Genomic DNA, 26,447 nt, shown 5'->3' on the forward strand with positions numbered 1-26,447 from the left:
CGTCACCGCCTGGGTTTATCAAATACTAATTACTAACATCTTTGACTGAAAGAAAGTTTGGTCCTTACAAAGATCCTTCTAACAGAACTGCACTTAAGAGACTGTTCCTTTAACAATATTTTTAATTTTTAAATTAACTATTTATCACGTAAAACATAAAATATATTTCTAGGATCACCGTTTACCATTCATGAGAGTCTGAGGACAATATACTTTACTCTATGAGATACTATCTGCTATTCTTATTGTCTTCTTTTTTTCTTTTTTCTTTTTTTTTATGTATTTATTTTTATGTATGGGTATGTATGTATATGTATATATGTATATATATATATATATATTTATTTTTACGGTCAGTTTAACCACTGTTATTTTATGTAAAATGTCCCTTTTCACCCATTTTTATAATTCATTTATTTTTATTTATTGGTTTTGGGGGAGGGTGGGGGGGTCTGACTGTATAGAATAACTGTTGAACATAACATTGCTGTGAGCCTTCTGTTCTGAAAATAATAAAAAATATGTTGAAAAAAAAAAAAAATAACTATTTATTCTATTCTATTTTTAGAATACTTTTAGCTTATTATAAGTGCTCTTAATTATTAGTTAATTATTTTATAGTTTTCACCAATTGTTTTGCACTGAATGTAAGAAACACAATTTCGTTTTTATGTGGAGCATAAAAATGACAAATAAAGGAATCTTGAATCTTGAAGATAAAGTAAAAGAGGTGTCATTTAAGTTAATCCACAGATTCTATCCAGTGAAACATTTTTTTAGAAAAGTTAAAGAGTGACATAGATGTAAATTGTTTCCTTCTGAAAATCACATCCTGAAACTTGCTCTCATTTATTCTGCTCCTGTAAATTTACATGTGAATTGTGGAAAGATGTCAATAATTTTATACTTGTTAACATTTTCTTAGATTTTGCACTGTACTATAGAAATATTATATTTGGTTGCTATGATTACAGTGACAAAGACAGTAATGCATTTTATCTTATTAATTTAATTTTAATTCTCGTCAATTTCCACATTCACAAGTGTAAATTTACCAAAAAAAAAGCCTAATTTCTTTGTATTTATGAAAGAAATGGAACTATATCTGTCAAAAAAGTCCTCCTCACAAAACAAAACAGCAATGAAAACATTGATTGTATGCAATATCTTTAATGTTTTTAAGTGAAATTATTGTCATACTCTCGCGTGGTCTCTTTTTTTTAAATTTTATGTTGGTTTTGTTTCATTTCTGTTGTCCTTTTATGCTTGGCATAGCTCTTTGTTTATGTTTTCGCTATGCTTCTTCTGTATGTAAATGTTTTTAATGTTTTCTGCTGTTACTATGTATACTGTTATTTTGAAATAAAAAAAATAAAATAAATAACTACAACAACAATAATAATAATATTAATGACAATAATATCATATTATTAGTAGTAGTATAACAGTTAACTAGTTGAATGATTAATCTATTGATTGACCGATCGATTTAGATTGAGTATTTTGGGCATTTTCTCCTACTTAATTACTTCCACTCTTCTACATTCCAGAGGGACCATCCCCAACTCTATTATATGCTTGATTAGAGGGATTTTAACAAATCCTACCCCTATCACACCTCGTCTCCCACAACTTTTAGTTGGTGGCTGTGACTTTAATGAAATCAAAATCCCAAACAAAACAAATGAAATATGTTTAATCACATCTCATACCCTATAGTATCTTACAGAAACTCAATTTCACAAATCTATCAGAAAAATACTATTCACATGTTACGAACTAAATATTTAAAATTCCCCATAACTCCCAAAGCAAAATAAATCAATTTTGAAATATTAAATGGAGTGTATCACCATCCATCCAGTGATTTGTTGCGACAACAATTTGGAATTGAAACCACTAACTATGTATTTTGTGATGATACTGAAACTACTGATCATTTATTTTTTCATTGTATGTATTCTGGAGCTTTATGGCTTATTGATATACATGACAGGCTTTTCCCAAAAGTTTCTCATCTGGGAAACTTCTCTCAAAAGGACATCGTTTACCAGTAGGTTTCACTTTCACATACACACTATATGAAAGTGAGTGAAAGTGTGTTTCATTCTGTAAATGAAACACAGAATGTTTCCACGAAAGTCTTACATAAAAGCCCTTAAAGTCATGAAAAACAAAAATGCTTTGAAACTTCCTAGCATAATAGAAGAATATGAATTACAGGTACAGCCCTTGCCCTTAATTTAATTTATTATTATTTTCATGTATAATTTTACATATTTTATCTGTTCTTGTTCTGTATGCACCTTGGCATTTTACTCTAATGCAATGATCTATGAGCCATGTTGTTTGTAAATCTGAATTTGTTCAATAAAAAAAAAAAAAAACTAAGAAAAAAAAACATTGCAGAGGGACATATTGTACTTTTTACATTTGGTGTATTTGATAGCAATAGTTAGGCCTAACTTGCAGATTAAGATTGTACATACAAAATATGTTTAGGCCCACTTACAGAAGCCGAGAACCATGCTTGCAATTATTATTATTTTTAATACTGTTATCTCAAGATCCAGGGCCGGCTTTTCCAGAAACATGTAGTGTACTGTTTAGCTGTAAAATGAGAAAGTTTGTGACCCGGCACCCATTTTGAGATCAGTTGAGGAAATACCAAGCACCGCCCACCAGCCGGAGCCCAGCCAATAGGAACGCTATCTCTCTCTGAAATTACCTGTGATTGGACAAAGTCTCCCGTCATGGGCTAGAGATTTTGTAAAGCCTGAAAACGGAGCCATGAGGAGGTGCAGGCTGAAAGGTTATTATGGATTTTTTGCCCAATGATGAAAAATAAAGGTCCCATATCGTGCTCATTTTCAGATTCATACTTGTATTTTTTGTTTGTACTAGAACATGTTTACATGCTGTAATGTTCCAAAAAAAACTTTATTTTCCTCATACTGTCAGTCTGAATATACCTGTATTTACCCTCCGTCTGAAATGCTCTGTTTTAGCGCATTTTGACGGAATTGCAACAGAATTGCGTTGCTGTGTCAAATTGTGTCAAGGGTCTAAATATTGTATATTCGTGAAATCACGAATGGGCAGAAATCCTGACAGCTTGTTTCAAATGCAGAGTTTCTGAATACGGGCTGTGTGTATTTCCCTGTGGATTGAGTGTTTCGATACTTTCACTGTATTTATATAGGACTTACACCTGCTTTATAATAAAAAAAACATGAAAATATCACTTTTTTATAATATGGGACCTTTAAAACCATTGTGATTTCTGATGTGTGGTGGGAGGTAGGAGGTGGGGGGGCTCCAAATCTGAATTTGGCCTAGGGCACCAAAAGGGCTAGAGCCGGCCCTGCTACTGGAAAAAATGAGTTATTCAATGGAGTTGATTTATCTTGAGAAAAAAACAAAAGTCGTTTCCTCGTATTACATAAGCCATTTTGCTGTCTTCAAATGTCTTGCTGATCCATACTTCTTATAATGGGGTATTTTCCCCCTGTAGTAGGATTTTCACCAGAATACCACCACTAGCTATAACCATAAGTAAAACCTGCAGCCTGATGATACTAAACAAACAGCACTGTAGAGTCAGGCTCATGTGTACATAGATCTTGTGCTTTTTCCTGTCGCTCGTTCAGCAGGTGTGGTCGGTCTGTTCTTATGAAACGAAAACGAAAATGACAGAGTATAAATAGCAGCTTCCTCTGAACTGAGCAGCAGCAGTGAGAGCAGCAGCCACAGTGGAGACACAGAGACACAGAGACAGACTGCCGGCTGACTGAGAGAAGGCTTTATATGTGCTGTAATGCTAGCTAATGGCCTGCTGGCTTCATGTAGGTGGACAAATTAATGTCAAGTGGATATTTCATTCTGGTAAGTTCTCTCTCTCTTTTTCATTTGCTGTGTTGCGAAGGGCATGCTGGATAAATAATATATTAGAAATATGAATAACACTGAGTGAGAATAGACCTAGAATAATAAATACACATCCTGACTAATAATTAGTCAGTCAGTAAAAGAAATACAGAGAATTATTGCCAAGTTTCCAATATGAGAAAATGAGATAAAACAAAATAAAAGGCGTTGCACATGTACCAGCTTGTTGTTGGGTGTGGTAGGCATACTTATAACGCCTTAGGGGTGTTTCAGTACATCCGTGATAAAGACATGTTATGCTGTTAAAAGCGCTCATCCCGTTTCTGGAGAACAGAAACCTATGTGAGTCCTATAGCCTGCTGCAGCCAGCAGAGGGCGACTTCCTGCTTTGTCATTGTAATGATGTAAGCAAAGTCCACTCTGAAATAAAGTAGGCTATTGGAATAAAAAGATGCTTTCGAATTAATCATGTCACATAATTACAATTCAAGTCTATATCACACAAAATAACATGTTTCTCTCTGAGAATGAAGAGACCTAGGCAAGCACACACACAATGGTTGCTTTCCATTTCCTCAGAAGCTGTAAACACTGACATCATCTCTTCTTATCTGACTCAGTGGGAATTTTCGTTTTCCCATTTTATACGGCTCGATTCCCCTCCTCGACTCCTCTCCTCGACTCCTCTCCTCGACTCCTCTCCTCGACTCCTCTCCTCGCGTCTTAGTTCCGCCCACGGGAGACGCGAGCGGAGGGGGCGAGGAAAGGACTCGAGGAGAGAGGAAGAGAGGAAATATGTTTTTAGAGACATGAGACGTCGTTTCCTCTGAAGCGTCGCTTCCCTTTCTGATGACAGCTGCAGCTGATCACAGCTGGATCAGCTGTCAATAGGTTTTAACAGCTATAGAGACTTTTGATGGAGTTTGTGTTTGGACTGATTTTATACTAATAAAGAAACAGAGTTATCCAAGCAGCAGTGTTTTCTCTCTGTTTAACAAACACCTGCACATGAATAACAGCTGCAGTCTGTATTTTTACTGTGGACTGAGTCCTACTTAGAGGACCAGGAACCATCTCTACTGGCACAATATCTTTATATTATTTATTCATTATTAGCGTCTGTAGTTATTGATATTCTGACACTAGAAATTATTTATTAGGCTGAATGTTTCAGGGAATATTTAAATGATATAACTCATATCAAACCTGACGCTCAGGAATTATCAGCCTCATGTGACTGAATGGAAATGAGGATAAATGATATAAAAGGTGTAAAAGACAAACCCTCCTTCTCTCTCTGACTTTAACTTTATTCTTAATAAAAGTTAATGGGTGAAATAACAGATCATCAAAAGAAAACTTTTTCTAATAAATGAAGAAAGTTGATACACTGGTGTACTCCACTACATTTATATGACAGCATTAGTTACTATTCAGATTTCGATTATTAAAGCTTCAGTAGGCAGAATGTTTTTGGCATCATTGGGCAAAAAAAACCTTAATAACCTTTCAGCATATTGTAATTCAAGTCTTCTGAGAGCCCGTAACGGAAGACTTTGACCAATCACAGGTCATTTCAGAGAGAGAGCGTTCCCTATTGGCTGTGCTCCGGCTGGTGGGCGGTGCTTGGTATTTCCTCAACTGATCTCAACATGGCTGCGGGGTCACAAACTTTCTAATTTTACAGCTAAACAGTACACTACAAGATGTTTCTGAAAACATTTGAGGCAAGCGATAGGCATTACAGTAACAGAATATTGATTCATATTTGATCAGCGCATCCTAGTTCGACCGTTTGATTGGAGTTCGCGAGTGATTGACAGCTGCTCAGAGACGGCAGGCTCCAGCTCGGCTCTGATTGGTTGTTTTGCTCCAGTGTGTGAAATCTTGCAGATGCCATTAGGAGCGCTGGAGGACACAGAGGCACATGATTTTTTTTCAGATTACCTGTCTCATGCACTACTGTCAGGATATAGTGACCGTTTTATAAAATAACGTTTTTCAGATTTGCTCCATTTCTACCCACTGCAGCTTTAAGCCAAAAATATAAATCAACTAATAAAACTAAAATTAAATATCTGGCAAAAAATAAATAAACATCTGTCAAAGTACTCAAAACCATTTCTGTGGTAGTTCCCGCTACAGTAGGCGTCTCCAGACCATATTTTGCCATAATGACTCACACACAAACTCACGAGGTGGAAACGATACTAGTGCTGCCGCGGCTGATAATTATGACGTATTGATATGAATTGAGCTAATACTGTACGTATGTACTTTAACTTAAGTAAATATCTGAATACTTCTTCCACCACTGTTTATACATACATAACGCATCCTTCAAATTCTTGTGTGATCATCCTTAAATCTGTTGTTTTCCCTTTCATTTCAGATATCATCAGTGTTGCCAACCTAAATTTCAAAGACCATGGAAATACCTACGTTGATAACGGAGCGAGGACGACCTAACCATGGTAAATATACAATAGAGGCAATCAAGCAAAACCCTGAGTGCAAATCCAGCAAACTATGTGTTAATTTTAATTGAATATTTTTCCCCCAGGTGCTGATACCGACACAAATGAAAATGCTACTGGAGGCAGAAGGAGAATGAGAAGTAGAAGAAGAGAAACACCAAGCCGTGGGAGTAGTCAAGCTGAAAGGGAGGAGACAGATGAAGGAGGAGGAGGAGGAGGAGGAGGTGTAGGGATGCATGGGAGAGGCAGAGGAGGAAGAGGAGGAGGAGCAGTGCTAGGAAGAGGGGGTGAAAGAGGTGCAAGAAGAGAAGGCAGGGAGGAGACATATTGGAGAGGAGGAGGTGAAGGGGGGAGAGGCAGAGGAAGAGGAGCAGATGCAGGAAGTGGAAGAGGAGGAGGAGGAGGATGGAGAGGAAGAGGAGCAGAGGCAGGGAGAAGGGGCAGAAGAGATGGAGGAGGAACCAGACCGAATTGGGGAGGGAGGGGGGGAGGCGGAAATGAAGCGCAAGGTGCAAATGACAGAGAAGAAGCTAGAGGTCGGATGGCAGAAACGGGTGAAAGGAGAGGAGGACATAGTGTGGATAGAAGAGGAGGAAGAGGGGGTGAGAGAAGAAATGGTGTGGGAGACGGACAAGAGAGGAATGGAGGGAGATCAAAATCTGCTGGGGCACCACGTGGTAATGGACTGGGTTTTAAAACACTCGAAGAACTCTCTGAAAAAGATCCATCTGCAGTGGCCATCACCCTGTCCGCTAAACCTGCCCTGCAAGAGGTCCTGAGCGCAGCCACAATGAGGCCGGACATGGTCGAACTCCTCTGCCTGGTGCTGAGTAAAGCCTTCCAAGCACGGACCGACAGAAGCACCCTGCAGCACATTGCTGGCATCCTAAAAGATTCAGGGTTCTTCCGCACCGTCCTGCCCCACTATCTGATGGGCATGGGGACGGAGTCCAACCCCCTCCGTACGGCACAATACCCACAGCATCTGGACAACATCCTGGCTATTCTGTCAGAGGTAAACAGCGTGAATGGAAAAAAAACATCAGTTAGTAAATTCAGCTGAACGATGAATTAAGCAATATGTGAAAAATAACACCATGACTGTGCACTAAAATGATTAAGGGGACCAAGTCCAAGCAACAATGTTCAAACTTTTACAGAAAATGTTGCGTTCCGTATTATTTTAGCCTGATTGTGTTTCTTTCTGTTGACAATTCTTCGTAGTTGAATATACTTTAAGTCAGTGGTTCTCAACCCTGTTTGGGGTCAGGACCCCTGGACCCCTGTTTGGGGTCAGGACCCCAAACAGGGTCGCAAGATCATTTCTGGGGATCGCCAGATGATTGTGGAGAAAAAAGTAAATAACATATTAAAAATAACATATTTTAGACTGGGGAATGTATTTTACATGGCATCGTTTGTACTAGTGATATAATTTGTCTTTTGAATGTGTTTGTGAGACACGGTGTGCGTGCACGTGATTTTCTGGCGGGGGATTTCTGGCGGGTCAGGGGGAGAGAAAGTCTCGAAATGCATCAAAAATCCACTGTTCCTGGAGCACATTTTACAATGCCTAGGTGCTAGCTGTTCAAACTAGGGCTGTCAATTGAGTAAAATATTTAATCGCATGATTGTCCATAATTAATCACACGTTTATCTATTCAAAATGTACTTTAAAGGGAGATTTGTCAAGTATTTAATACTCTTATCAACATGGGAGTGGGCAAATATGCGTGCTTTATGAAAATGTGTGTATATATTTATTTTTGGAAATCAATTCAATTCACAACACAAAACAATGACAATAATTGTCCAGATTGAGGTACCTTGAGGTCAGAGGTCAAGGGACCGCTTTGAAAACGACCATGACAGTTTGTCCTTGCCGAAATTTAGCGCAAGTTTGGAGCGTTATTTAACCTCCTTCGCGACAAGCTAGTAGGACATTGACCAATGGGTTCCTTAGGTTTTCTAGTTTCATATGATGCCAGTATCTTCACTCTACCTTTAAAACTGAGCCCGCTACAACCATTAATGCGTTTCATTAATGCGTTAGAGAAATTAGTGGTGTTAAAATGTATGTGCGTTAATGCATTAACTTTGACAGCTCTAGTTCAAACTAAACAAAATTGTCATCACAAAAAAGCATTATTTCTTTAGCCTATTTATTAATCAGAACAGTCACTATAATCACTAAAGATCAGCAGGAGGAAGTGCGTAGAAACCACTGTTTAAGTCGGATGGCGGGGTCGTGCCTGGACAAGGTTGAGAACCACTGTTTTAACTAACTATCCTCAATATACTGTATGCACATTAGGTCCTCAGCACCTTCCCCGCTAGCTCGGTCCGGACTGTGAGTTTGCTCCTGATGGTGATCCAAGCCTCCATCAACAGCCTGAGGGCATCAGGAGTGGACATCCAGCCTCAAACGGAGGAGAGTGTGCAGAGTATTCAGGACCTGATCAACCACCTCCAGGAGAAATCCAAGGAGGGTACCCTGCGCTCAGACAAGGACGCTTACGCCCTCCTACGCACTGGAGGTGATAACCCAACTAAGGGCCTTTTGTAGATATCTTTAACATTTTGACACCCTGCCTTCAAGCCAACACTGCATAAAATATTGTGGGACGTTTTGATAATTGCCACAATTTCATAGAGAAACTGAAACTCCCACTATGTCTAACCCAGGTGAAGAAGACCAGCAAGATTTCAGGACCATACCCATCTACCCCACTAGTGAGGAGTTCCATCAGCAACAGAGGCCCTTCCTTCGACCCAACCTCACCTTTCAGCGCTACACAAGCACCCACATCTACCTTGACACGCACTTCCGGCTGCTGAGAGAGGACTTTGTGCGGCCCCTCCGTGAGGGGATCCAGCAATTGCTTCGGAACCAAATGGACAAGGATCATCGCCTTGCGAAGCAGTTGGATGACATCAGAGTATATTTTGACACAAAACTGGTGGTGCCCATGTGCACCTCGACTGGCCTTGCCTACAAAGTCCAGTTTAACATTGAGCCACTTAAGGTTAGTCTCTGGGTGGATTTTGATATTTGTTACTTTTAGTGTCTATATGACATCTGACTAATACAATCAAGCACAGTCTTTAAGAGATACAATGGTATTTTGCTAATTGAATGGCAAATAGAAATATTAACATGTATATTACAAATCCTTCCTCCATCTATCCTACAGTTTGTGCAGTGGGAGAACTCCAAGAGGCTGATCTATGGGTCCCTGGTCTGCCTGTCTTGTGATAATTTTGAGAACTTCTTGTATGCCACGGTGTCGGATCGGGATGCCAAAGACCTGAAGAAGGGACTGGTCCAGATTGCCTTTACTGAAGAAAGCAGAGTCAAGTTGGCCACAATGGAGGTGGGCAGTAAAATTGTATAGGCAGAAAGCATGTGATGTTATGGTCTAATTCCAGCCACTTAAAACAGCAGCAGGCAGATTGAATCAAATATGATTAAAACAAGTTATTTTTATAAAACTGTCATCATATCCTGACAGTAGTGCATGAGACAGGTAATCTGAAAAAAAAATCCTGGGCCTCTGTGTCCTCCGATGCTCCTAATGGCCAGACTGGAGGAAAACAACCAATCAGAGCCGAGCTGGAGCCTTGCCGTTTCTGAGCAGCTGTCAATCACTCGCGAACTCCGCTAGGAAACTAGGCAGCGCTGATCAAAAATGAATCAATATTCTGTTACTCTAATGCCTATTTGTCTTATAAAATGTTTTCAGAAACATCTTGTAGTGTACTGTTTAGCTATAAAATGAGATAGTTTGTGACCTGGCAGCCATGTTGAGATCGATTGAGGAAATACCAAGCACCGCCCACCAGCCGGACCAAACTTTCTCATTTTACAGCTAAACGGTACACTACAAGATGATTCTGAAAACATTTGAGGCGAGAAAATAGGCATTACAGTAACAGAATATTGATTCATATTTGATCAGTACTGCTTAGTTTTACCGTTTGATTGGAGTTTGCGAGTGATTTACAGCTTCCTCCGTTGAATGAACAGCCAATAGGAACGCTCTCTCTCTGAAATGACCTGTGATTGGCCAAAGTCTCCCGTCACAGGCTAGTTTTTTTTAAATCCTGAAAACAGAGCCATGAGGAGGTGCAGAAGTCAAAGTTATTAAGGGATTTTTGCCCAATAATGCCCAAAATATTCTGCCTACTGCAGGTTTAATCTACAAAAGCTATAACTGGAAATGTACATTGAGTTATGGTAAATGGACTTGCATTTATATAGCGCTTTTCTAGTCTTCTGACCACTCAACGCACTTTACATTACATGTCGGCATTCATACACTGATGGCAGAGGCTGCCATGCAAGTTGCCAGTTCATTAGGTATATTTCGCTAAAATAATGAGAGGTATTTCTAATATTTAATCCAGCCTTCACAGATATAAATGGGGTGGACAGAATTTTAAAAACACCTTCCGGTATAACCATATAACACATCAAACTACAGCCTCAAAAATAAGGTGAATCAACATCTCGACGAGGCTGTTTAGTTCCTAACATGCAGGGTGGAGGAAAGAAAAAGAAATAACTAAACTTATTTTTATCTCACAGAAAGGTCAATCGTTCCTGATGGCTGAGACCACTGCCTACTTTGAGGCCTATCGGTATGTTCTAGAGGGCCTACAGGAGCAGGTGGAGGACGAACTGCCCTTTCAGAGGTAGGACGAGTGTGTGTTTGTGTGCTGTGGAGGAGTTTCACATTTTACCGTCTAGGTCATAGTTTTTATTTAATCCCACAGCACTTCCAAAACAAATTTTGGCCCTCTAACTATTGTAAATATTTTTGTACATTTTTCACCAGAGGTTGTAGCGGGCTCAGTTTTAAAGCAGTAAAAAGTAAAGTGAAGATACTGGTATCATATGACATATCTTGAAAACCTAAGGAATCCATTGGTGCTAACCACTGTCATTCTAGCGTGTCGGGAAGAATGCTAAATCACGCTACAAAGTCACATTACATTTTGGCGAGGAAAAACTGGCCTCGCACATTTTCAAAGGGGTTCCTCGACCTCTTACCTCAAGATATGTGGATGGAAATGGGTTCTATGGGTACCCACAAGTCTCCCCTTTACAGACATGCCCACTTTATGATAATCACATATATTATATATATTCAAAAACATTTCCCAGTATAACTGTGTAGGACCACAAACTACAGCCTCCAAAATAAGATGATTCAACACCTCACCAAGACTGTTTAGTTCCTAACATGTGCAGATTGCAACCAACTGAGTACACCTCCGCTCACTCCTCCCTTTCCAAGATTCTTAGTTTCAGGTGATTATACACTAATGAAAACATATTTCTGAATATTATATTCCATTTCTGCTAAAGACCCCCGAAATGTAACACACCGTTCCTTTAACGATAAAAACGTGTTGAGTTTGAACATTTTTATCGCAGTGGATTTTACTGTACGTTTTTAATTGTTCTTTGGCGAAAGAACATATTAACAAGAATCTATTAATGACAAGTCTCTACATCCTCCTTTTACACAGATAGTAGACGCTAAAAGATGTAATCCTATCCATGATGTGTGCAGGTACATTGTGGAGTGCAGCCCAGATGTGCAACCCCCAGCTTATCTGCGAAGAGATGATATGTATAACCTGTCGCCTGTGGCTGACCGTAATCATAAGGGCAAAATACGGCCCTTTCACACCCTGAGGGCACAGGACTGGCCGGGAATGGAAACGCTGGGCCTGGATGAGTCTCAGATGAAAGCCTTCAAGCTGGCCATCACAAAGGAGCTGACCATCATACAGGGACCTCCTGGCACTGGTGAGATACTGAAAAGCCCATTTGTTGGAAGGATGACTTCATTGATATGTGAATGGAAAAATATGTATTTCACACATTTGTAAAATGTCAAAAAACAAACACATTAAAATCAGGTATCTTTCCTTTTTTTCAGGAAAAACCTACTGTGGCCTTAAGATTGCCCAGGCTTTGTTGACCAATCAGAAGCTTTGGAGAGGTGGAGGTGATAAGTCTCCGATGTTGGTAGTGTGTTACACTAACCATGCCCTGGATCAGTTTCTTGAGGGTAAGTATTGATGCCAATAATATTGAATATCAGAGTGGTTTGGGATTTAAAAACACAGCCTCTTATCAATAAAAGGGGGAATATCTTTTTTTTCTTTAGAAGTATATTTGTATATATGCTGAAACTTTTGCTAATGGGCCACCTTCAAGTTTTATTTGATTATTTTTCTTTGCAAACTGTGACCTTGAATGAGCGATGTATGACAAATAAGCTTTCTGTTTTGCCTCTGCATTTAAGGTATTCATACATTTCTGCAAGATGGAATAGTGAGAGTAGGAGGCCGCAGCAACAGTGAAATCCTGAAGCGTTTCAATCTAAGGGAGCTGACCCGCTCACGCGACTTCAGAAATTCGCTGCCGTCTCACCTGCGTCTTGCATTTAATGAGGTGAGCTCCTCATGCTGCCTGACCTACAGTGACTCTTCCAACTTAGCTTGATGTTTCAAGTTGCTCCACACTTTATTTCTCTCATGCATAGCAACGTGTTGAGAATATATGAAAGGATATAAGTTTAAATAATTCCTAATGATTTATAATTCTATAAAAAAAAGTCTTTTTTTTAGTTTTTCATGTTCTCAAAAGAGAAAGAAGTCCCTAAAAACTGTGCTGCCGGCTGGCCAGCCTGTGTGTCTCTGAAGGACACTGCTCCTCCGGTCCTTTTCCTTCTCTCTGATGAGTCATTGATTTCAGGTGCTCCACTCCTGTAGAAGAAGGTGGGTAGAGGGGAGGAAAAGAGAGAGAGGGGGGAGAGAGAACAAAAAGACACCCACAAACCGTGTGCAATACGGCCAAGCGGCAACCTCTGGTGCTGAGAAAAATTAAGCCAATGAGGAAGTGCCACAAACTGCAGTTCCTCCAAAAGCGAGAGGGTCCCCATAGACCCCCATGTTAAAATGCCAAACTTTACAGCAGAAATAAACATGTTTACAGCCTGGTACAAAAACAAGGTTTTGGTCTCTACAGCTAATCATGACAGCTGTACTGGGGGGAAGAATTTCTATATAACTCACCCGTTTAAATTATATTAACGCTTAAAGTAAGGCTTAATTAAGGGCGTGGCCGCTTTGAGTGACAGGTGGATGCCGTACCAGGTCGCTAGCTGTTAGCTGTCTGCTCTGCTGCGTCACCCCGGCCCGACTCAGCTCCAATGCCCATCCAGCTCTTTGCCCATTTTTGTCTTAGCAAGGAGTTAGGCATCACTGTTAAGGCTGGCCCACACTTAAAAAAGTTTCAAATCTTAACAGATTTTCAAAATGTGAGAGAGCCCACACTTAACGACATGTTATGTTAAATTTAACAGTTTTGTTCCTGTAGTGTGTGGCGAGCTACGATTTGACCAAAACAGCACAACACACACTAACAGATTCCAATCATGAACAACAAGAGTCCCGACTAAAAAAAACGGAACTCTCACGACATCTCTCGTGATCAAACGTGACTTTAGTGTAAAAACAAACATGTCGGGCAACAGGCAGTAGCTCATGCATTAGCCACGGCCACCATGACGGCGGCGGTTGTCCTTCCGCTTCAGTCAGATTGGTTCTCAATTGGCTATCGTTCTTTCCCATGTGACTGTGTCATTGGCTGTCCTCGGGGTTCTCCACACACATACAACGGGATATCCGATCAAATACGGATATCCGTAAATATTAAACATGTTTAATATTTAAGATTTGAGATCGGTCAGGATGGACTTCCGAGCCGATCGACAATATGCAATAGACAAAGAAACTTAAAATTAAACTTACTCCCATGCTTCTGTGGTAGCATTTCTTTTCTTTTGTTGTAAACATCTTATCGTTTTTAACTCTGATGTTTACCAGCTGCTTGGTTTTTGCAACAGTCCCTATAGATGTAAATACACAACACTTTACAATCAAATGGACACGTCTACCGTTTTCTACACTAGACAATGGTGTATTTGATCCTAAATACAATGTAACCTTGAAGTTGTTAATGTCTGTATGACAACATTAAATGTATATCTTAGTTTGAGCAGTTTATGTTTGTACAGGTAGTCGCGCGGAACTTACATTTGTACGGAGCGCATTCCACGATGAACACAAAACGCCGTTGCACGTGACCAGTAAGTCGGTATCGTTGCAGGCTCGTTGTTAGAGGGTTTTATAACCCACTTCCACTCCGCACTAATTGGTTTGGCACTTATACTGTATATGGCGGACCCTCCACACGAACACACAAACGGAGTGGAAGTGGGTAGGGAGAGGGTGAAGGGGGTGGATTGAGAAAGGCCCTATATACATGTAGCAATTAGTATATGTGTGTCAATTAGTATATGTGTGTCGCCACCTAATCACTGTATTCATAACCTGTTTAACAGATTTTCAAGCAGCTGTGTGCAGAGGAGCGCGGGATCCATAATGAGACTGTAAAGCTGGAGTGTTCTCTGAAGGGCGTCCTGCGTGAAACCTTCTTACACAGGTTCATCTCCCACATACACTGGAACGGTCTGCATCAACCACCTGTAAGGGAATAAACTATAAACATTGTATGTATTTGTGTAAACTGAGCGAGACAGAATAGATGAAGACAGCGCAAACTCATCCGTTCCTGTTTGTGAAATGGTTTGTAGATGCAGGATGGTTTTACGACCTGGGGTGTGAAGAAGACCAGTGTGATGATGGAGTGGTTGGGTTTGGGTTCCACCGTCTTCCTGCAGAGGGAGACAGAGGATGCAAATGGAAATGGAGGTAAGGTGGCTTTCAATGGAAGTGATGCTCTCACTGCAACAGTGTAAGAGGACGTGATAATTGGCTTCTTTTCACTGATAGTTTGTAAACAGCACCTCAGAGCAATAACTGTGTTGGTGTGAATGGATCATGGTAACAGCACAAGATTTCCTCCACAGAGGCCTTTACATTTTCCAAGCAAAACAAGTGAAAACCAGTTTAGCACTGCTCTCATTTTCATAGATAAATTTGCATCGCAACTCTCCACATATTACCTTAGTGACAACAGGATATCTAGTGTGGTTTTTGTGTAGCTGTTGTCACCTTGCTATTGTTGGGATGCATTGAAAATGTTATTGACCAGGTAAAAGCATTATATTATTATTAAAGAAGTAATGACGTCAAAGGGATTGTCAACCAGCGGACACACTGTCCTTACCTTTTGCTTGCACTCCATCATTACAGATTGATATAAATGATTGAGAAAGCATTACAAGTCGATTTCATTTATAATAATTCAACTGAACTGTGAATTTGAAATAACCTCAAACCACAGACCAATGGGCGACAGTCTATGGCGCCGGACATCTAAGATCTGTCTTTTTTTAAGTCATAAAGTAACTGCTTAGGTTAACTATCATTATATTTTCAATCCCAGTCCACAGCGTTTTGTATAAATAGCAGCCACTCAGCCAGGTAGTCCTTGCAGCTCCATGTCAGCAGTCTCAAAACAAGCTGAAATTAACACTTAAACACTCAAAAAAATGGCAAAATGACCGTCAAATTCTAAACCCTAAACAGCTGCAGTTGGATTTTGTAGCTAAACAATAATAGATAATCCAGCTCCCGCTTCAGATGGACCATTTCAGTAACTGAAGTTTATATAAACCATGAACCTCTACCATTTATCATGATACTGTCTGTCCCCTCTCTCACTTCCCATGCTATCTTTCTCTATTTTATGACCTTTCCTTTTCTTGTGTCTTATTAGGCTCCATGCAACTTTATAAGTTAATGAAAATTAAAATTCTGCACAGTTATTGATCTGGTGAATGAAATCATTCTCGTGTTGGATATAGCAGCAGCAGCAGAGGAAGCAATGGAGGAGGATGATGAGGACGACCTCATTGATATCGCAGAGGAGGCAGATCTGATCCACGCGGAGCGGTTTGTTGAAGACAACATTGGTCCCAGAGGTGGTCGAGATGGCAGAAAGAATGAAGAAATGGAAGAGGCTGTCAGAGAAATGGAGGAAGTGATGCTGGCTATGAACCTGGATACAGTTGACATACAGGCTGAGCAGAGCGAAGCAGGATGGGAGGTAAATTTAAGAGGCGATTTTTCATGTGGAGATTGTATCGAGTTTAACATTTCACAAGTTTAACATTTTTGCAAACCCTATTTAATCAGACAAATTGAATGAGAACGCTATTATTTAGAGCAGACTGGTTTGAAAGAAGTAGATGTATGTACATGCTTATAGTCTATCTAAGAGCTGTGCAATAGAACCATATCTTCACTGGTGCTGCACTGTACTTAAAGGTTTTAAATTCACTTTCTTATAAAAATGTATGTCTTTGAGGTCTAAAAAATGTGCTGAATGCATTTCTCCGCCACTGATCCATATCTTTACTGTGTTCCAAACCGTTTCACACACAGCTAAATATACACTTCTTCTATGTCAAGTTTATTTGTAAAGCACGTTTACACTGGAATTGACCAACATGCTGCCCAAGTTAAAGTGAACAGCGAGTAAAATATCATCAACAAATGCAACAAAACAACAATAGGTTGAAATGGAAAAATTCATGAAAATATTATAATATGTGCGCAAATCTAAAACAGAATCAAACTTAATAAAAAGAGCAATTTAAAGAAATAAAAGTTTATAAAATACTAAAACATGGGGCGCGGCAGGAGTTCAGCCAACCGGAGGGTCGCACGGACCAAGTACGGACTGTGGACTGGCAGCTGGAGAGGTGCCAGTTCACCTCCTGGGCACTGCCAAAGTGCCCTTGAGCAAGGCACCAGACCCCCAAACTGCTCCGCGGGCGCTATAAAGTAGCTGCCCACTGCTGCTAATACTATAATGGGTTAAATGCAGATCGTAAATACAACTGTGTGCTGTGCCTTGTACTGTGTGACAACAAAAGCTGATTTACATTTTACGTTAAAACATTAAAGCTTCAGTAGGCAACAAGTTTTTTTAGCATCATTGGGCAAAAACTCCATAATAACATTTCAGCATATTGTAATTCAAGTGTTCTGAGTGTTGTGGGGAAATAGGCATCACAGTAACAGAATATTGATTCATATTTGATCAGCGCTGCCTAGTTTGACCGTTTGATCGAAGTGAGCGAGTGATTGACAGCTGGCTCTCAGAGACAAAAACAAAGTAACCTTAAAATCAATCCTGTATTTGACAGGTAGCCAATGCAGAGATGCTAGTACCGATGTGGTGCTGCTTTTTTTTAGAGTACCAGTCAGAAGTCTCTTTGTCACAGAAGTCACTATTATGCACCATTTGTAACATGCTGTCGCCACGTCATACTTCGCCCTCCATTAAACTAAAGCTTACCCCTTTTAATGTTCATTTAGATTTAGAGACTGCAACATTATATTTTAATTAAATAATAACAAAATGATTTAAAACAGTAAGGGAATGTCTGTAGTTCAAAGTTGTTCTGATCTTTACAGTTTCAACGGCACCAGAAGAAACAGATGAAGCACAAAATCAGGAAAGAGCTGGCAAAGAGCACGGCCATGACTGAAGAACAGGAAGCTGCTGTCTTGGATATTTGGACCCTGAGACAGCCAGACAGATGGAAACTCTATCGGTAGGTCTGCCTTTAACTTTTCTTTCCTTTGTTCACTAACAATGTGCCTCTTTCTCAACTTTCCACCACATCTACTAGTACCTTTCTTACATTTCTATCCTCCTTCATCATTCTTCTTCCTCTCTCTCTCTCTCTCTCCCTCGCTCCCTCTCATCCCCCAAGCAACCTCAGTCTGGTAGAAGTAGTCTATTCCCAGTGTGTATAATTAAATCCACTAATCACCAGGAAAACATCTCCCAGAGGATCTTCTCACCTCAGAGAGCCGAGCCATAACTACGTAACAGGACTGAAAAAGACTCTTGTTTACATAGTCGTAATTATCATTTAAAACTAACAAATAGGGCAATTTCCTTCCGAGACAGATATGGTATGTCTCGCTGTAATTGTTTAACACTTACAGTTATATCAAGTACCACAGCATCATATGTATTTTACCCCGGCTCTGAGTATACTTCTAGATGCAGAGCAAATAATGAGTCTTCCTATTTCCAGGTAATTGAGCCAGTTGTCACAGTGTTTTTACTATTATTAATTTGTGTCTGCAGGTTGTGGGTGGCACGCTACAGAGCAGAACTTTGCACCAAAGTGCTCGAGTCTGAACAGGCCTATCAGGACACAGTGGACAGATTGGCCGATGTGAAACGCCACGAGAACCTCTGTCTCCTCAAAGACGCCACGGTACGGTATATATGCAGTAATTGATGTCATTTCTTTTTAATGATCCAACTGTAGATATTTGTTTAGACAAAAAACTTCAACACAATTTCACACTAAGTTAAGTAAAACACTTGTTGAATTCATATGTTATCAGCGTTATGTAGCCTACAGCTTAATGTTTGGAGAGGATAATGAAGCATATTGCTTTACTTCCATTCAATATCATCACATTAAGAAGCCCAAACCCGATGATACTGAAATAACGTAACACTGTGACTCGGAATTAGTAGAAAGTAGCAAAAACTTTTCGTGGATCACGGTGAGGTTGCCAGGCAATCAGCAGAGACTCCAGGAAGTTACTGCACCCGGCCAAGAAATAGTTCAGCACAGAACTCCCCCCCCCGCCCATAAAACTGCAACCTGTCACTTTTACACTTGGGTTTTTGTGCTGATTAAACAAACAACATGTAATGTGTTAATTAAGTTTTAGGATTTTGTTACCTTTGGACAAGCCAGACTAGCTAGTTTCCTCCTGTTCCCAGTCTTTGTGCTAAGCTAAGTGAACCGCTAAGTTCATAGTTATCGTACAGACAACATTGCTGACAGAGCTAACAGTGTTAACCTGGGGGGATAGGGGAACCAATCTTCTCATCTAACTCTCAGCAAGAAAGTGAATAAGAGTATTTCCCACAATATCAAATGAAGGACTGTGAAATACAGCTATTGTAGATTTAAAACGTGCTCTATATGATACCCAGAGCATAAATATAACAGCAAACCGATATTTGTTATGTAAAGAGGAGTAATGTCTACCTGAGCAGAGAATGAAGTCCCTCTGTGTGTGTTGTAATCTGAGCTTTTCCGTGAACGTTAGCATGCCTCGCTGGCTAGCTCACGGCTGCCGTTCTACACTGCGCTCATACGGCGGTTACAGATGATAATGCCGTTCAGACCGAAGGCGCGGTTGCGTAAGCGTAGCCCCCAACCTCCAGTTCCCACGCCCCAGGTTAACACTGTTATCTCTGTCAGCAGTGTTGCCTTAGTTTTCACGGTTAGCGCTGTTAACACCGTTAGATGCGAGCTACCGGCTCAGCTGTCACAATGTTGAGAGCCGTGCGGAGGCAATAAAAAAAGCCCCCAATCTGGCATTTAGCACCTTTAAGGGAATTGTGCCTGTGAAATAATCCATTTTGTACTTGTAAGAGGTTAACGTCAGGACAAACCGTAGGGCTCAGATACAACAGGTTCACGTAAGGGAGTCGGCACTGTAGTCTATAAAAGTCATAACACTATTAAATAGGCTTGCATTAAAATTATCAATACTATAATTCTAAGAGCCGGCAGCAATACAACTGTTTGTGGTACTAGAATTAATCATAAAAAATAGCAGAAGTGTGTTTATAAACATATATATACTGTCCATCAGGTCATTGGCATGACGACAACAGGGGCAGCCAAGTTCCGTAAAGTTCTGCAGGAAGTGCGTCCACGTCTGGTGATCGTTGAAGAGGCTGCAGAGGTTCTCGAGGCCCACACCATCACCACGCTGAGCCAAGCATGCCAACACCTCATCCTCATCGGAGACCACCAGCAGGTAAGAACCCACACTGACAAACAGGGCAATGATTCCTAAACTGTTGGTGTCGTCTCACTGAACTCTGCATGGCAATTTGTGCACTGGTGTATTTTATTAAGCCATCATCCTCTTGACTGAAATTACCCCACGTACATGCCTTGTTGAAAATTTGAAGGACAACCTGTCATGAGGGATTTTTGCGCATTTGTGTGGTTTGTGCACGTTGCCTTGAGGGAAATGGCAAAAAAAAGGCAGCCATTACAAAAGGGAGAATAGTGAGGAGTGATATGCTGGACATCAGTAGACTATTACAACAACTTGTCAAGGCCTGCCAGGGACATATGGCCACGGCAGCCTGTCTAGCAATCTGCGATCACAACTAAACACAATTCTAACACATTTCTCAATATTCTGTCCTGGTCACTTCTTGCTGTGTAACTTCTGTCTGCTCCTTTCCTAATATTTGCTCGTTGTACTGTGTTTATGCATCAATTTATGCATGCATTTGAATATACAAACAAACCTGACTTCTTTACAGTTGCACTGAAAGTTTAGCAAATACAAGAATGGACTTCAAAATACAGGTTTACTTGAAAATTGCATTAATTGTAACCCAGTCATGTAAATCATCATGTTTATCATTGATATAGAAGTAATTTTTAACACTTTGCTTGAGGCTTTCGTCACTGTTTTATACAAGCCGGTCAAATTTAATGTGCAAAATGAATAAATCAATATTAAAGTAGGTCTGATTAATCAATTTAAACTATTGTGCTAATTAGTACAGATGTGGCAAAAAAACAAACAAACATGTATTCAAAGCAAACAAGATTAAAAAATGTTTAAAGCCATTTAATAGTATTTGGTTTTGATTCTATGAACAAGTGTTGAGAGCTTTGTTGTTGTGAAAACCAAACTTGAATCTGTGCATGTAATGGAGGTGGTTGGATCACACTTTTCGAGTAAAATAAGCTTTGGCATTGTTGTGCTGTTCATTAATCACAGGTTTGGTGTTGAATCGAGTGGAACACAATGCTTCACATTTATACTAGGATTCGTCTTGCCTCCCCCACACCCCTCCCACATACATGCACAATCACACTCTGTCCTCTAGCTAAATTTGCACATGCTGTACAGACAAAACCGTGGAAAACTTAAAGGACAGGAACAAAAAAGTTGGAGTGCATTTGCATACATTCTATATTCCCATCCAGTCACCCTAAAACAGAAACCCATAGCAGAGTATTGTTTATCCCTTCTAGGCTTACTACTGTATAGATGCTTGCTTCCACCTGTGTCTCAGAACTGTGTAATAAGTATTAACCAGCATTTACATAACTGAAAATGGTCTGATCACCTTAGCATGTGGCCATGGTCATTCTTCACTTGCATGGTTATGATCTAGGGCTCTTTAAATATGCTGATATAAGGCAGTAATCCTGCCAAATGAACTTAATCACTACTGGATAGAACAACAACTGGATGACAAAACTTGCATTAAAATGCTATATTGATCATAAAAGCGTATTTCAAGTCCGAAAAACCTCTCCATTAGGCTACAAGAAGACCACAAATTCTCAGTTTGTACCAAAAATATAAACGAAGCCATTAATTTAAACTTTTTCTTAACAATAAAAATATATTTTTTCCTTTTAGCTGCGCCCCAGTGCCACAGTATATGATCTGGCTAAGAACTTCAACCTGGAGATGTCCATGTTTGAGAGGCTGGTGAAGGTGGGACTTCCTTTTGTCAGACTCGACTACCAGGTTTGTGTTTGTGCATCTATTAATTACTTATTGCTATCAATCAATAAAATGTAGACATATTTAGATGATTCAGATAAAGACAAAGTTGAAAGCATTATACTTGAATTGGTGTTTGTGTATGTTTGTAGGTGCATGTGTGCCTCCGTATCTATACGTGATTGCCTGTGTTTATCTGTGTTTGTGTTTTGGTTTGTTCTTCAGCACCGTATGAGGCCAGACATTGCCCGTCTTCTGACCCCACACATCTATGAAAAGCTGGAAAACCATCCCTCTGTGTTGGACTACGAAAACATCAAGGTGCGCGTTTTATTTGCTCTCCTGCTGCGTCTCCATCCTGCTTGTTTTTCTTAGCAGTGAATATCTGTTTACTTGCCTGCATGGATAAAAAAAAAAGTATCTGCATAGTCTCCTAGACTTTTTAAATATATTTTGAGTCAAAGTCGGGCAATGTGTAAAAGATTCAGAAGAAAAACATGATAAAAGTTAAATATCAAAGTATAACATATGTTTTATTAAATGCTGTCTTACAGGGCATTACTACCAATTTATTCTTTGTGGAGCACAGCCACCATGAAGAAAACATCAGAGATGGGAAAAGCCATCAGAACAAACATGAGGCGATGTTTGTAGTCTCTCTTTGCCGCTATCTTATCCTTCAGGACTACAAACCAGAGCAAATAACCATACTCACAACCTATACCGGGCAGCTCCACTGCCTGCGCAACCTTATGCCTGCCAGCCAGTTCAATGGGGTCAAAGTGCACGTAGTGGACAAGTACCAGGGAGAAGAGAACGACATTGTGTTGTTGTCTCTGGTCCGCAGCAACCCGCAGGGTAAAGTTGGCTTCTTGAGCATTCCCAATCGCGTCTGTGTAGCCTTGTCTCGTGCCAAGAAAGGTCTCTACTGTATTGGCAATAGGGAAATGCTGGGCCAAGTCAAACTGTGGAGCAACATCTTCCACACCTTGAGAGAGAAGAACCAGGTCGGGAATGCTCTGACCTTGAGCTGTCAGAATCATCCAGATCAGGAGATAAAAGCGTCTTGCGCCGACGATTTCAAACAAGCCCCGGAGGGGGGCTGCAACAAGCCTTGCGAGTTCCGTTTGGATTGTGGCCACGTTTGCGCAAGTGTCTGCCACCCCTACGACCCCGAGCACAAGAAGCACCTGTGTCGTAAGAAGTGCCAGAAGATTTTATGTGATCTGGGACACAAGTGCAAACTTTTGTGCCATCAAGAATGCCCAAAGAAATGTCAAATGATGGTGGAAAAGATCATACCCAAGTGTCAACACACACAGATGGTTCCTTGCCACCAGGACCCGGAGACCTTTGCATGCCGGGAACCGTGCATGAAGCTGCTTCCCTGTGGACATCAATGTGGTTCATTGTGTGGATCACCATGCACCAGTCAGTGCAAGGAGAAGGTCACCTTAAAACTAAAGTGTGGCCACAGCCAGCAAGATGCGTGCTTTTACAAAACCGAAATGGAGGAGCCTGTATGTAGGACCCCTTGTAAGGAACAGCTAATGTGTGGCCATGCCTGTCGTGGGAGCTGCGGCAAGTGTTATCAGGGACGGTTCCATACCCCATGTTCTCACCGCTGTGAGCGTCTCCTGATTTGCTCTCACACGTGCCAGGAGCCTTGCACTCGCGATTGCCCCCCCTGTCCGAGACCATGTGAAAATTGTTGCGTGCACAGCAAGTGCATGAACCCATGTGGACAGCCCTGCGCTCCGTGCATTGAGCCCTGCGCTTGGCAGTGCCCTCACCAAAGCTGCAGTAAGCTTTGCCATGAGCCATGCGACCGTCTGCCATGCACCCAACCCTGTGCCAAGACCCTGGGTTGCGGCCACCCATGCATAGGTCTGTGCGGAGACAAATGTCCAAGCAAATGCCTCATCTGTGATCACGATGAGGTCACAGAGATCTTCTTCGGCACTGAGGATGAGCCTGAAGCTTACTTCATTCAGCTAGAGGACTGTGGACACATCTTTGAATCCACAGGCATGGACAAACAAATGACGATGGATGACAACCAGGAGGCAAATGAAGGAGAGCAGGTGGCCATAAAACTGAAGGAATGTCCGAGATGTCGGACTCCAATCCGCAAGAATCTACGATACGGATCTCACATCAACCGCTGTCTCGCTGAGATAGAGATGGTAAAGACGAAGATAAATGGATGTCAGGCAGATATTGAGGAGCACAGGAAGGCCCTTCAAAATCAGTGGAATGACAACCTCTTCCTCTATGACCTGCAACACCAAGACGACTATATGCAGATCGATAACAGACTGGGAAAAAAAACATCTCACAGCAAAGGATCTGTGGATCCTGGAACACAAGATGGATTTCCTAATAAGAATCGCAAAGCTGAAGAAGATCCAAAAGGAAAAAATGTCAGCCGTGCACAGCTTTAGCTTGGGAAAGTATGTTATGGAGTTTATGCGCAGGCTCAATGACTGGCAACAAAAATTCACAGACCAGCAGGTCTTTGATTTGCAGAGAGAGCTACAGAGACTCATCCTCCTGACTGAACTCAACGCCCGACGCCATGCGGCAGACACGACAGGACAGGGAGACAAAATTAAATCCGAGGTGCAAACAATGAGAGAGGTTTTGGAAAAGTGTGGCAAATTCACAGAGCTAGATCAACACCGAGTGAAAAAAGCCATGAAGGAACTAGACAAAAAGCTTCCACCCACAGGCTTGGGGATCGATGAGGAGGAGAGAAAGATGATCGTCTCGGCTATGAAAATGCCGTCTGGGCACTGGCACAAATGTCCTAATGGCCATGTCTATGTTATAACAGAGTGTGGAGGGGCTATGGAGAGTCGACTCTGCCCCGATTGTAAGGCTACCATTGGTGGGGCCAGTCACGCTCTGGCAAGTGGCAACCGAGTCGCCACAGAGATGGATGGGGCACAGCACCCTGCTTGGTCTGAAGTCAACAACCTTCTAAACTTTGATCAGCTTCACCTCTGAAAGCCATCTTAGAGAAGTCTGCCAGTTGGTTTTGTTTAAATATGCCGCATTATAATGTTATGTGCAGACAATTAGGCTAAGATTGCTATATGTGTGGACGTCAGTTGTCACTTGTTGCCATGGTTAATATTCACGCATTCTGAGGCTTGATGGAGACACCAGTGTAAAACTCTTATCTGTTTTTTTACTAACTGGCAACTTGATCGCTGACGACACAGAGGCACAACGAGATACCAACGTCATTATACTATTGGCTCACAGGCTTTGTTAAGTGGGAACCAAACGTCAGATATCTTCCACAGAGATAAACAAAACATTAATTTTGGACCTGCCAAGATTTTTAAGTTGATTCATTCACAATCATCATTTCATTTTTTAGGAAAGCTACTTTTATTTGGCACCTTTCTAAAAGCTCTGTGTTTTTGTTGTTGTTGTTGTTTTATTAGTCTATATAATAATGTTATCAGTATAACCTTTAAGTCATGCTGGACTAGGAGGAGTCTGTACACTGTTTTCACATTTTGTTCATGAGAGTTTTAACATGTCCTGCTTTAGACATAGTGGGTAGTGTGTTTTGTTTTAAATATGGCTTTGCTGCAGAAAGCATGTACCAAGGATCTAAAACAAGCCAGGTTTGTAATGTTTAGCTTACTAAATCATGTGTCAAATATTAACTGCAATGCTTATGTTAAACCACATAGATTGAAAATCCCTTGTGCAAGTAAGAGCTGTTCTGTACCTCACCAATAGGTGGCAGTAAAACACTGTAAAAGATCATGCAGAGAAATGACTCGATAGTTATCATGCTTGCTCAAATGGAATAAAACATGTTTGAATCTATAAGCCCGTTCTCGTCTTAATTTCACACACACATGTAAGAAACACCAGCAGGGAGAGCCGTGCCTTCAAATAGCAGCTTTCTGAAAATATAACTAGGGTTAAACTGTATGATGACTGTATATTCCATATGGGCCATCATAGGCTGAGAGCATTCAGTTTAGCACATGTGAACTTGTAATGCTGCTGCAAGACGTGCATATGTAGAAAAGCTGATGTAGACACATAAACATAACACAAGGGAATAATCGATATTTATAAAGCCTTGTTAGAGTTGCTTTTCTGTAGAAATATTACATATCTAATGCATGTAAAACATCTTCCTCACCATTACAACAAATATGAATTGTCTTTCCAACCCTTATCTATCTCTCTCTCTCTCTCTCTCTCCCTCTCTCTCTCTATCTCTCTATCTCTTTCATACACACACACAGTTGACCCAGCAAGAGTTAATCACTTGTGTCTCTAATAGCACATCATTTTCATCGAAGCCAAAGAAACAACCCTGAAATGGCTACAATTCCTCTTCACTACTGTACAGGACTCCCAGTCGCTGAGTTTCATTTTGGCATTTTGTAACAGCTTGCATCACTTTATTACATGATGAATGTGTCCCTGTCACAAAACCAGCTCCAATGCAAACTGTGCTGT

The 26,447-nt window shown here is 40.7% G+C and overlaps 1 protein-coding gene across 1 annotated transcript; it reads left to right on the forward strand.

Moving 5' to 3' along the window:
- Window positions 1–3,715: 3,715 nt before the first annotated feature.
- Window positions 3,716–25,799, forward strand: znfx1 (zinc finger, NFX1-type containing 1). The gene is given in 20 exon segments (XM_037774627.1): window positions 3,716–3,885; window positions 6,281–6,362; window positions 6,452–7,380; window positions 8,680–8,902; window positions 9,051–9,391; window positions 9,560–9,739; window positions 10,954–11,060; window positions 11,945–12,183; window positions 12,317–12,448; window positions 12,686–12,834; window positions 14,789–14,932; window positions 15,041–15,158; window positions 16,217–16,458; window positions 17,835–17,974; window positions 18,520–18,652; window positions 20,058–20,225; window positions 21,864–21,974; window positions 22,176–22,271; window positions 22,505–24,274; window positions 24,276–25,799. Coding segments are annotated over 19 exon segments (5,952 nt in total). The 5' UTR covers window positions 3,716–3,885; window positions 6,281–6,316; the 3' UTR covers window positions 24,960–25,799.
- The last annotated feature ends 648 nt before the right edge of the window (window positions 25,800–26,447 follow it).

The sequence above is a fragment of the Sebastes umbrosus genome, chromosome 1 (assembly GCF_015220745.1).
Source record: "Sebastes umbrosus isolate fSebUmb1 chromosome 1, fSebUmb1.pri, whole genome shotgun sequence".
Taxonomy (NCBI): Eukaryota; Metazoa; Chordata; class Actinopteri; order Perciformes; family Sebastidae; genus Sebastes; species Sebastes umbrosus.